Here is a 12,776-nt window from a genome sequence, read left to right as displayed (position 1 = left end):
GAGCGGTAATCTTAGTGGGGTGGAGGCTACGCAGGAATTCTCACCACGGTTATCAACGTTACTATCAATACGATGAATGGAAACCCAGGCGATTTGCTTTCTGACGCAGCTACTACTCTCTTTGGGGCGTGATTTGGGTCATCAAGCGGTTTGGATGTATTGAGATTTGAGCTGTGTTGCTGCATCTTGTTTACTGGAGTTGAATGAGTAAAGGTGTCCTTATGGAGTCACTGCATTGCTGAATCAGGTGAGAGTAATTCCAATGCTTGTTTAAGATGTCTTAGATGCTTTAACGTCTTATCTTATCGAAACATCTTTGACTTGATTGCTGGGTATTGTAAGGCACTATTTTCTGTAAAGTTTTTTTGTATTGCGAGACGTGCTAATGAGGTACATTGTAACTAAATTGAATGTGACCTTGATTGTATTAAATTAAGTAGCTTCATTTGTAGATGTCTTTTATTGTGATTTAATGACAATGAACTTGAGTTACTCGATAGCTGGGTGAAATGCGACGCAGGCTTAAACAATGGAAAGTATGTGCTTATGGTCTTTTATTGTTTTGTAAATATCAGATTAAGCCGCTTCAAGTCCAAACACTGACTTAAATTACTCTCTCCGGCTGATTCTATTGCGTTTTGGTATTTTGCGTAAATATGGCGAGAGCAGCTCTTTCATAGGTGTGTCAAATTTAACTCAAAGTCCTAAAATTCCTTTCGAATATATAAAAGTAATGCAAATTAGACAATTATTGACACATAGTATGAGTATTTTGAACCAAGTGGGGATTGCATAGCTCAATTAATGATACGTTAGAGCAGAAATGGAAACTTCTGAAAAATCAATATGTGCTCTCTATTTATATTATATTTTCATATGGGATAATCTTTTGTTTTAGTAACCAAGCGGTCTTTGACCTTTTTGGTCAACTCTAAGCCAGTTGTTTTGTTCAGCGGCCCCACAAATCAATATGTTTATGAATGTTCCATGCCCTCTGGCAGATGATATTAATCACACAGTTTCCTAGCATTATTCCAACACTGACCACTAAGAGCTTCAGACATTCTTGTACATTATGTTTAATCTACGTCAGCTGATGTCTGCTGGGACGTGTCACGTAAAAGTCTTGTAAAAGTTATATGAACAGGATCGTGTTGCCAATATGTAACTGATCTCTTAATCCTGAAGATCCTGAACTGTCCTCATTTTTATCATGTAGGATTACGAGCAGACTTTACAGGCTCACAGGGCTCTGTGATTATCTTGTAACCTGGCTGGTTCCTGACCTACAAGAATAACCTTGTTCATGCAGTGGCAGGAACAGAAACATAATTAAATCACACAGAACTGATTATGTTATGTAATACCCCCTCTCTCTCTCTCTGATTCCCCCCATTCTTCCTGTCCAAGAGTACACAAGCTCTTCTAAAAATAGTTTTGAAGATAACTGTCTATGAAACAATATGCTAGTGGTCTTCCTATGTTCTTTACAATTTGACCTTACTAGGATGCAAGTTTCCAAAGAAATTTTGTCCGTCACACTGCAATTACATTTTTTAATGAGTATTATTGTTTTGTTTTACATTGAAATGATGAAAAACACCCTTAAATTCGCTTGAAAACCAAATTTGCTCAAAAGGTTGCATTCAACATAGATGAAGCAAATTTCTGTGGAAAAACCTACACACACACACACATATATATATATATTGCCATTACGTGGTCATCATGATCTCAAAGTTCAAAACAAATAGTTTTTTCTTTGTTATAAGAGATGATATAAGAGATATATGTTTTATGAATCTAACAGGTACAAACATTTTGTGTGTTGCAGAAATCGAGGCAAAGGAAGCTTGTGACTGGCTACGAGCGGCAGGATTCCCCCAGTACGCCCAGCTCTTTGAAGGTAACGCTTCACCACACAAGAACATAAACTTAGAAAACCTCACAACTGTTATCACACCCAGCTGTAAAGCCTTAGTTAAAACTGTTCTGAGGGAAGCTGGTGCTCTCATTTAGGTTTTGAAACAATCATATGATGTCAGTCAGCTCACAAAGTCAGACTGATTTAGGGCAAACGCAAGCTTTTAATGTGGGATGTTGTTTCCGATGTTGTTTGAGACAGACTCATGTTAATGGGCACTTTAATGTCTGCCAGAGCTCATGATGGTTTTCATTTCCCCTGTGTGACTCTTTCGTACCACCTCAAAAACGTCTCATTTACTTTGACATTCATACCCCCTACATCTAAAATTTTCATCTGAAATGCTGAGAGGTACAGGTCACTGGTAAAAACTGGTTCTGGTTAAGAGGTACTGCTTGAACATACTAGACTATGACATCTTCAAAGAGAGACAGAGGTCATGGGAATAACCTTGCCACAGAAACACTGCCATTTCACTTGCCCTTGGTGAACACTTTTGATCTTGGAGTGTTAGTCTTTGGGAAAAAAATTGTGTGAACGCTCTATTTTTCTTTTCTTTTTATGTTTCCTCTGGGAATTATAGGTGGTCTGGGATATTTTCTTTTTCATTTTCTATTCACTTGAAGTGCATTCCCACCTCTAGATATTTCATAATATAATATAATATAATAATCAAAAGTCTGCAACTATGTAAAGAAATAATATATATATATATATATATATATATATATATATATATATATATATATATATATATATATATAACTGATACATATAATATAACTAATAAATAAACTAAATTTGCAACTTATTACATAAGAAAAATGGCATCTTTTTATACAACCCATTCTTTGTTCATTTTAATATTAATACATCATTGTTGTTTCATCGCAGACATAGAATCAATATGCAGAACAGAATCTTCCCATAATGCTTCGCTTCATAAGTGTTTTGGAATTTCCAGCAGTTTAAAACCAGAACACTATGCCTCTCTCTGAAACTGTGTTTTTATGTTCCACAAAAGCAAAAAATATGATGAAACATTTAATTGTACCAGTGGAATGTCAGCTTCAGCAGGGTCTGGATCCAGCCACTCCGTTACATAAGTTGGACACCATACTCTGTGGAAGACGTAATGGCTTCTCAAAGCCAAGCTCAGATTTTGGGGGGCAAACCCTGTCTCCCTTTATTAGCATCTGGAAGTATAAAACAAGTTAGCTACTCTCTTTGCCTTGGCTATCGCTCTGGAAAGAATGTGTTGTCAGGGCTTTTTTTAAGAGCGTGGGCGCCTGGATTCCTCTGTGTTTGCTGTGAACATGCAAGATTGGCCTATTAACGAATCAGAGGGAAATCATTACAGTCCCTAACAGACATCTGTTTTTTTCCAGTGTTTGTCTATAATGAGTTGATTGTTGAAATGGGATATGCCTGTGTTTCTTTACAGATTCTCAATTTCCGATTGACATCTCTCCTGTGAAGAAAGACCACGATTTCTTAGACAAAGACCTCGTGGAACCTCTATGTCGGTAAGGACATCTTTGGTGCTTCCTAAACAATTATAATAAAATCTTTGGAGAACCTAATGAACACCTGAAAACCTTTAATCAAGAAGACAACAAACTCAATGAGAACATTCTGTACTGGTGAAATATAATATAATGTGTGTAATTTATTGAGTCAGTTATTGATTTAATCATGACATTATTTACTTCTGCCTTAGATTAAAACTGTCTTGAGAGAAACTACACCAGATTTGAGCATAATAGATGCAATACACAATGACAGCAATAAAAAAATAGGAAAAAAGAGGATGTGTTAAGACAATTTGATAAGCAACTAATCATCAATTACAGAATTTAATTTAAATCTACAGCCTCGATTTTACACATTTATTTTGCAGTGGTTGAGAATTGGAATGATCAATGATCAATGCAATGATGAATCAATGGCTTGTCATCAGTAATTATGAAGATAGGCTCATCTTCATTGTGTCATTGTGTATTGCATCTATTAAGTTGAAGTCTGGTGTAGTTTCTCTCATGTCAATCTTCATGTAATTCAGAAGTAAATAATGTCATGATTAAAACAACAACTAACTCAATAAAGTTTGTAAATTACGCTCATTATGTTTCCCCAGAAATAAAGTACAGAATGTTCTCAATGAGTAAGCTTTTTCGCTCTTGTTTAGACACTGAATTTGAATTCCCAAATTAAGATGAAAAGACCCTCCAATGACTTTGGTTGCCTTGGAGACTGCCCTGGTAGGAGAGCATTGGGGGCAAAGGGGGGCATACTCAAGCCGGTCTACTGTGACTCTAAACAACCCTTAAGCAACTCATCGAAATTCCAAACCTGTTTACTGTTGTGTGGGAAACAATGTCCGACATTCCCACCTCTCCCCCTGACTTCTCACTTTTCTACAGCCCCCAGAGGGGAACAACTCGGTAAACAATTCTAGCACGACATGCCCAGTAAAAGCACGGAGGAGTTTGTTTGCTGGTTTTGGATGTTTGCAAGCACCAGTGACAAAGCTCACGTCTTTAACCTTTCTTTGACGCTTTGCTCTCTACAGTTTGCTGACTTGTGCTAAATGTTTAGTTCACAAATCAAGCAGCATTTAATACATGATTTGTCAGTAAGTCATCGCGGTACTCTTTTGATAATCCTTTTACAGAAATTCAATGGTCAATACCAATAACAGTAAAGGTATTAATACAAACTAAAATAAAAACTAGCATGCTAGTAACGACACTACTTGAAAAGTTCAATATTAAAATAAGTATATTCAACAAAAAGAGTGTTAAAATTTATAATGATGTCTTATCTTGCTGGAACCAGTTTTAAGTGGATTGTTCTCCATTGACTGCAGCCAGTGTCTTTCTGTTCTCCATTACGTCTCGAGTGTGTTCTGTTTTATATCTGAAGGCTTTGCTGTCACGGCACACACACAGACCACCAAACAATATAGAGAGTCATAAAATGTCACGATTATTATGTCACAAACATCAGCTTGGTTTCCATGCATATTTGAGTCACGTAGTGTGTTTCCCTTTATAGCATTAACAGCTTTTAATAAATTTTACCCACACACTTTTGGATCAGGAAGAGACGTCCTCATTCCTTTTACTATTTATTAGAAATATTGATATGTTGCAGTGTTGCTTTAAGACCATTATTATGGACAATTGTAAGTGAAAGTAATGCCCTGTAATTCAAACAGACTAGTTCAAGGAGAAGCTTGAGCTCACGGCTTTGTCAAAAGCTCAGAAAGCTGCTTTACTTTTATCCAAAAATCATTTTTCATATTTGACAGACCACGCAAGTGATTGCAAGAGAAAAACCTGGGAATGGCTTCAAAGAAGCGCAGGCTCTTATGGTTTTCGTAGGGTTTTGTGAATTTGAGGGGAAAAACAGGCCTCTCAGACCTGGACTATGTGGCAGCTGGAATCAACACTGCATTAGTTGCTCTTAAGGGCCATTGAAAACCATGACAACTGCAGCTTGCAAGCTTTCACCAATTAAAAGCCAGCGACCATGAGAGAGATTAGGACATTGGCCAATTATTGTGCCTAATTAGGTTTGCTGCTCACCAGAGCTGAGTGTTGGATAGCAGGGACATAGATCTTATAGCTTGATTATATTAGAAATGGCCACGGAAGGCTGCTCTGATATTGTGTCCACATCACTACTGTATATGCTATGCAAATAAATCCAGTCAGAAGGAAAGGATTTTAAATTATCTACATTTTTTCCCCATTCAGGCGACTGAATACATTAAACAAGTGTGCCTCCATGAAACTTGACGTGAACCTTCCCAAGAAAAAAGTAAGTGGTGCAATATTTCTATTTAACCTTCTGTAAATGTGTATTGTTCTAGTGATTGATTGTTATAGATTTTTTTCCTGCTAGAATCAAAATGGTTTTCATGCCTATATAGTGACTAGCGCCAAATGCCACGCATACTTTTTCTATAAAACCATTACATTACTTTATTATCACAATAAACTTTATATATGAGAATGCCACTAGCATTGCCTTTGTGTGAGCTGATATTAACGGTTTAGTCTCTTAAAGTATAGTATCTTTTTGTATCACCTTAAGATACTGAATAGAAACTGTGTTATATCACACTGGTTATGTAATCATTTAACAGAGGAAGGAATGTGCCCTTTGAAAACATGAAAAACCCATTTGAGTGAATCTAAACTGTTACCTCTGGGGGTTCTGGATTGTGGGGAAGGAAAAAGGAAAAAAAGAGACAGTGAAAGAAAGTTTTCTCAAAGGATTGTGATGGTATTCAAGTCTCAAGTTGAATTGCTTATGCAGTAAAAGATATGGCAATAAAAATAAAGGCATATTTACGCATTTCCTTGTTAACCTACAGAGCGAAGACTCAGATGAAGATGACCTCTTTGCCATCAGTGATAAATGGACCTTTGAATGGAGCAGTCGCCGCTGGTCCAGGCTACAAGACATCAATTGCCTGTTGAGGGGCGTGGAGAACAAGAACCCAGGGGAAAACTCTGCCCTGCGGACAACTACCAGCAGCGAGAGCATCCTGACAGACTTGAGCGAGCCGGAGATCTCTTCCCTCCACAGCGAGAGCAGCGGTGGCGTTCGTGGACACAGCGCAGAAGACTCTGACAGCTCACACCACACCTGCTCAGACTCTGCAGCCATGCCTGACCACACGTCACTAGGTGTAGCCCATCTCTCTTCAGAACTTTCGAGCTATGGTTCGCTGCCTGTAAAGCATGGCAAGCGAGGACGGACTCGAGCTAAAGAGTTTTTGCGCCGTATGGAAGCGTTGCAGTCACGGGGAGCGATGGGAGGTGGAGGGAACAGGAGTCTTGTTATAAGTGCCCCGGTTCTCCAACAAGAACCCGAGGCTGTGAAAACTCTCCGCTGTGTGGAGATCATCAATGGAGACATGCGTCTGGGGGACCCACCTTCCGGCATGGGGTTGCCCTCCCAGTCTAGCAGCGAAGGTAGCAGCAGCCAGTCCAGTGGGAGTGCTGTTAGTACGCCAAACATGAAGGAGCGCAACATCCACAGGGCTGATCACAAGCGCAGTGGGATGTACCTGGAGGACTTGGATGTGTTTTCTAGTCTTATCCAGGGTAAGCGAGTGGCTGAGCAGAACCGACGCAATGAGTTCCGCTCCTATGAGGACCTTGTGGTGCATATCCCTAAAGATCACAAGCCTGGAACCTTTCCCAAAGCTCTGTCAATCGAGAGTCTTTCACCCTCGACGGCAACCTCCATCAACTGGCACTCGGCAAGCATAGACTCTGATGTCCAGCGTCCACCTAGCATCAAAGAAGCTCGACCTGTCACACAGTGTTGCACTCGAGGTAGTCGGATCAGCATTTACGACAACGTACCTGGCTCGCACCTCTATGCCAGCACTGGCGACCTCATAGACTTGGAAAAGGAAGACCTTTTTCCGCATTTGGATGATATTCTGCAGCATGTTAATGGCCTGCAGCAGATTGTGGACCACTGGTCCAAGAATGTTTTGCCCAATAGTGAAAACGCAGGGAAGGTGCGAGTTAATCTTGTTGATGAAAGGCAAGGTGACCTGCAATCATCCAGCCAGATCACATTGGATTTTGAGGGACAGTCTGTGATAGAGGATCAGGCAACCCCCAGTGATGTAGAAAGGGATGGGGTGTCACTTAATGAAACAGAAACGGCAGGAATGAGGGAAAGGAGAGACTCCGGTGTTGGTGCTTCTCTTACCAGACCGAGACGGTAAGATTTAAAGCTAACAATGCTATGCTAATTGTGTTGGAATCAGAACTATAAAGTTTGGATAGGATTGGTTGACTGACTAACTTGCCCCAGGTTTGAAGCCTTAACATAGTTCCCTGCTCTTTGTTTAGCTTGCGATGGCCCAGCTTCCAGATTTCCAACCGCCTCAGCCATTCGGTCGCCTCTCTCCAGATCACCAGCCAATCTGAGGCCCAGCTTAGCTTGCTACAGAAATTTTCCTTGCTCCGACTCACTGCTATTATGGAGAAGTACTCCATGTCCAACAAACATGGCTGGACCTGGTAAGAATCTGCTGGAAAAATCCTGTGAGATTTTATATTATTGTTTTACTGTAGCCTAAATCTCAACAGGGGCTAGCAGTAAGTAAATGCTAGTGAGCATGAATCCATTCGCTCTCTACTGGTCATTATTGTTACTGCACCCTGCTGTTTAAAATTATGATGAAAATTTCACTGTTCATACAGAGTATTATTATTGTATTGATGACTTTACTAGCTTATATTGTATAAAAGCCCCACACATAATTTTGTAACCATGAAGTTTTGTATCTCTCAGGTCTGTGCCAAAGTTTATGAAGAGGATGAAGGTTCCAGACTATAAGGATAAGAATGTTTTCGGGGTTCCACTGATAGTGCATGTGCAACGATTCGGTCAACCTTTACCTCTTGGTATCCAGCAGGCTTTGCGATACCTCAGGAGCCAGTGCCTCGATCAGGTTAGCTAGAGTCATCAGATCAAAAATAGAACTGTATACAAATCTGGGACAATCTGAAAACAGTATTTCATAGTATTTGACCTTAAAATAAAGTAAATAAAGTTAATGTAGAGACCAATTTCCATTTTCCATATAAAATGGTCTCCTGTTTCTTAGGTTGGTCTGTTTCGCAAGTCAGGAGTGAAGTCTCGTATTCAAGCTCTCAGACAGATGAATGAGAATTCTCCAGATGATGTCAACTATGAAGACCAGTCTGCATATGATGTGGCCGACATGGTCAAACAGTTCTTCAGGGATCTGCCTGAGCCACTTCTGACCAGCAAACTGGGCGAAACCTTCCTCCACATTTACCAATGTAAGAAATGCTTCCTAACTCTGATTCTTCTCCTATGTCCATCTCATGAATTTAGTAAGAAAAGAAAGACTTCCTTTAGTCACCTGATCCTTGTTTCCACCTTAGATGTTCCCAAAGAACAGCGCTTACAAGCTGTGCAGGCAGCCATCATGCTGATGTCAGATGAAAACAGAGAGGTACTGCAAACACTGCTCTGCTTCCTGAGCGATGTCACTTCCTCTGTGCAAGAGAATCAAATGACGCCCATGAATATTGCAGTGTGTCTGGCTCCTTCACTCTTTCATCTCAACATCCTGAAGAAGGACAATCTTGCACCAAAGTAAATAACATCTACTATCAATCTACTATTGTGTGTGTGTGTGTGTGTGTGTGTGTGTGTATATATATATATATATATGTTAAATTCATTAATCCAGCCAAAAATATATTTTATATGTAGTTAATTCTTTTGATGTGTTAAAGCATTACTTTTAAAAATATTTCTTTCAAATAAATGGCAGATAAAAGTTCCAAATAATTAATATGGACTATATTATGTATGTATGTATAAATAAATTAAAAAAAGAGTACAATTATAATTTTTTTTATAAACTTACCTATTGAAATAATTTAAGTAATACTTCAAAGTTCTTTAACATCTTTACCAAAGCATTTTATAATCCATCTACAGAGCTATGCAGATGCAGAAAAAGTATGCTGCAGGGAGGCCAGACCAAAAGGACCTGAATGAAAACCTGGCTGCCACTCAAGGCCTGGCACACATGATCACAGAGTGCAACCGCTTGTTTGAGGTGAAACACATACACACATCTACTTCGTATGATGTTGATTTGACCTACTTTCTTTCAAATACTGAAATGCGTATTTTGTAACACAACTATTTCACCCACAAATTGAATGTAATGTTTTAGTTGCCTTTTCTAAAGCTATCTCTAAAGCAGATTTTTAAATTGAATTTGAATCGTTTTATTTTCCCTCAGATTCCACATGAAGTGGTGACTCAATCAAGAAACTCCTACGTGGAGGCTGAGCTCCAGGCTCCCACTATTGAGGAGCTCTGCAAGCGGCAACATCAAGAGGAAGAGGGGGAAGATGAAGGCTCTTGGCCTGCATTCATGGAGGCCAGGCTACAGAGTCTCCTCAAAGAATCACGGGAAAAGGCAAAAGGTTGGGTGTCCTGCCAGAGCACCGGCAACACAGAGCTGTCCTATAAGAAGGTGCGATTGGAAAATTCAGGCTTATGTATAACATTGACATTACAGAAAATCGTGATAATACTGATACAGAAGACTAAGTAAAGTTCTCTGGTTTAACTCCAGGTGGGTGATGGGAACCCTCTGCGGCGTTGGCGGGTCTCGGTGGAGGTGGAAGCCCCTCCATCGGTGGTTCTAAACCGTGTTCTCCGGGAACGGCACCTGTGGGACGTGGATCTGATGAATTGGAAAGTGTGTGAGGGTCTGGACAGGCAGACAGAAGTGTTCCAGTATGTCCTCAACTGTATGCCTCCTCATCCCAGCAGAGACTTCGTAGTGCTCAGGTGGGTCCGATCACAGGGGATATATATATATATATATATATATATATATATATATATATATATATATATATATATATATATATATATATATATTTAATCAAATATATTTATACAATTATTCTCATTCAAAAGTAATTAATTCAAAAATAGTTCTTTAATAATAAATATTTAATTAAAAATAATTCCATGTATTTCCATATTTAAATAATATAAATGTATATTCCTTGTAATTTATATTATTATTTAATATATTTAATTCATAAACATAACATATTTTTCTGAAATATATGCATGCATATATTTATATATACATAATAAATATTACAGTACGCATACATATATTATGTAAACAAAAACCTTTATTTTGTATTTTGAATGTGATTATTTTTAATTAATCATTTCACAGCATGTTAAATGTTATTATATTTTCCATTATATTTAATATATGTAATAAATACTAGCAATATTTGATAAATTGATAAATGATTATTGGTTTCATATGTAACATAGAATTTTACCTTTTACCATAAAACATTACCCAACAGCGTCTATAAAATTATTTTTAATAAATTAATGGGAAGCCGCCAATTTGGAACAAGGGTTAAGTTTTTCAGTTTCACACCTGTGAAAGTCAGAATTTATTTAACACTTCATACCAATTTCTATAGACAAAACCCCCCCAAAAACCTGTAATTAAACAGAATATTTGTTTAAAAAAATGAGGATGTATAAAACATTTAATAAATATTCTCTTAAGAATGTATGGATTATATGCATTTATACCTCATGCAAATATTCCTAACAGTTCCTCTATAAAACAATTTTTAAATAAGCTTGACAAAGCAAATATGAATTACTAGGAAGTTGCATAGTTATAGGGCAGTAAAAAAATTAAATAGGATGTGTGGATGCATTTACAGTTTAGATCACAGTTTACTGCTTTAGCTTACTTTTTACTGCAGCAATGTCTTAAAAAGTTACACTGGTGTTTGTGCTCAGGTCGTGGAGGACAGATCTGCCGCGGGGGACGTGTTCTCTGGTGTCTGTGTCTATTGAGCATGAGGACTGTCCGCCTATAGGGGGCATCAGAGCTATAGTGATGGAATCCAATTACTTACTGGAGCCCTGTGGCTCTGGCAAGTCCAGACTCACCCACATCTGCAGAGTGGACCTGAAGTGAGTAAATATAGCTGGCTGACTCACTCACACACAAATAGAATTATCCGACCGTAGCTGCGTTGTACACATCAGCTTGGTAATATTTAGCATTTTGTTTTTTTCAGGGGGAGAACTCCAGAATGGTACAACAAAGCATTCGGACACCTCTGCGCCGCAGAGGCTGCTCGCATTCGCAATTCCTTTCAACCAATCCACACAGAGGGTCCAGAAACTAAAATATGAGCCGCTATCATTCTGGAAAACCGAAATCTCAGTTCTGTGACTTTGCCCTTTTGCACAGCGGGCAGGGTTGCCTGGTCTGGGGAATACGCCCAAACGGGAATGTCGTCACTTACCAATGTACCTTTAGCTTGTGCATTTTTAATATTATCTTATTGTAACTATTGTAGTTTGTGTTATAATTAATTATTTTATTCCTTCATATGATCTTATACAGTGTATAGGACACCTAAGCTCTTAAGTGCTTCTGGGAAGCATATATTTTATTTAACGAAAAAAGAAAGCTATATTTGCACATGCATGCACCGCATGTCCATGTATGTGTTTGTTTGTATCTGTGTGCATGTGTGTGTCTACACACACATCTTGTATAGACTATATAAATATATATTTAAATGCTCATGTAGTACGAATATTATGTATACATGTGTTTGGTATCTCCTTTTGCACAGATATCGGTTTAATTCATATGGTACAAAACGTTACTCAGTCGTAAGCTGAGTTACTTTGCTTTCTCTGTTTCTGTTTTAATGTTTGTCGATGAATGGGTGTAATATTATGGAATTTGTACTTGCTTGTTTTAAAAGATGGACAAAACGACATGGGTTTGATTTTCTCAGACCTGCTTTTGTAGTACTGGATTACATTAATGACAAAGAGACAATGATTTTTAATTAAACCATGTAAATGAATTAATATGAATTTGTTTTGAGGCTTATTTTCACCTTAGACGATTATTTATGTCCGTTTTTCATTAAAATAACAACATAACCTTTATCAAAATCATGCACTACCAGGTCAAACGTATGGTCTTTATTTATTTATTTTAACGGAATCAAAAGTTTTTTTCAGCAAATATGCAGAATGGAAAAAACTCACAATAAGCACATTTATAAATACTACTATAAAGACTATTTTAAATAAACGCTGTTTTTAAGCTTTTTATAAATCCGTTCATAACAAAAATAAAAGATTCTACAACAACTTTTAGCAGCAGTTTTTAACATTAATTATAATGAGAAGAATGGTTCTTGTGTACCAACAATATATTAAAATACAGCAAACGTTAAAA

At 38.0% G+C, this 12,776-nt stretch overlaps 1 protein-coding gene across 4 annotated transcripts in view; it reads left to right on the top strand.

Annotated features, from left to right (window-relative positions):
• stard13b (StAR-related lipid transfer (START) domain containing 13b) overlaps positions 1-12,400 on the top strand; it is a 76,022-nt gene extending 63,622 nt beyond the window's left edge. For all 4 annotated transcript variants that reach the window (XM_043258894.1, XM_043258897.1, XM_043258895.1 and 1 more), the window contains 13 exons: positions 1,835-1,906; positions 3,369-3,450; positions 5,686-5,749; positions 6,309-7,678; positions 7,810-7,980; positions 8,255-8,414; positions 8,571-8,769; positions 8,875-9,088; positions 9,440-9,560; positions 9,750-9,986; positions 10,089-10,306; positions 11,306-11,482; positions 11,590-12,400. In XM_043258894.1, the coding sequence (XP_043114829.1) occupies positions 1,835-1,906; positions 3,369-3,450; positions 5,686-5,749; positions 6,309-7,678; positions 7,810-7,980; positions 8,255-8,414; positions 8,571-8,769; positions 8,875-9,088; positions 9,440-9,560; positions 9,750-9,986; positions 10,089-10,306; positions 11,306-11,482; positions 11,590-11,707 (3,203 nt within the window). In that variant the 3' untranslated portion in view covers positions 11,708-12,400. The remainder of the gene's footprint in view (positions 1-1,834; positions 1,907-3,368; positions 3,451-5,685; positions 5,750-6,308; positions 7,679-7,809; positions 7,981-8,254; positions 8,415-8,570; positions 8,770-8,874; positions 9,089-9,439; positions 9,561-9,749; positions 9,987-10,088; positions 10,307-11,305; positions 11,483-11,589) is intronic.
• Positions 12,401-12,776: the final 376 nt, after the last annotated feature.

The sequence above is a fragment of the Puntigrus tetrazona genome, chromosome 15 (assembly GCF_018831695.1).
Source record: "Puntigrus tetrazona isolate hp1 chromosome 15, ASM1883169v1, whole genome shotgun sequence".
Classification (NCBI taxonomy): domain Eukaryota; kingdom Metazoa; phylum Chordata; class Actinopteri; order Cypriniformes; family Cyprinidae; genus Puntigrus; species Puntigrus tetrazona.
The sequence above is the reverse complement of the archived record's forward strand: the minus strand, read 5'-3'. Positions and strand labels throughout refer to the sequence as shown.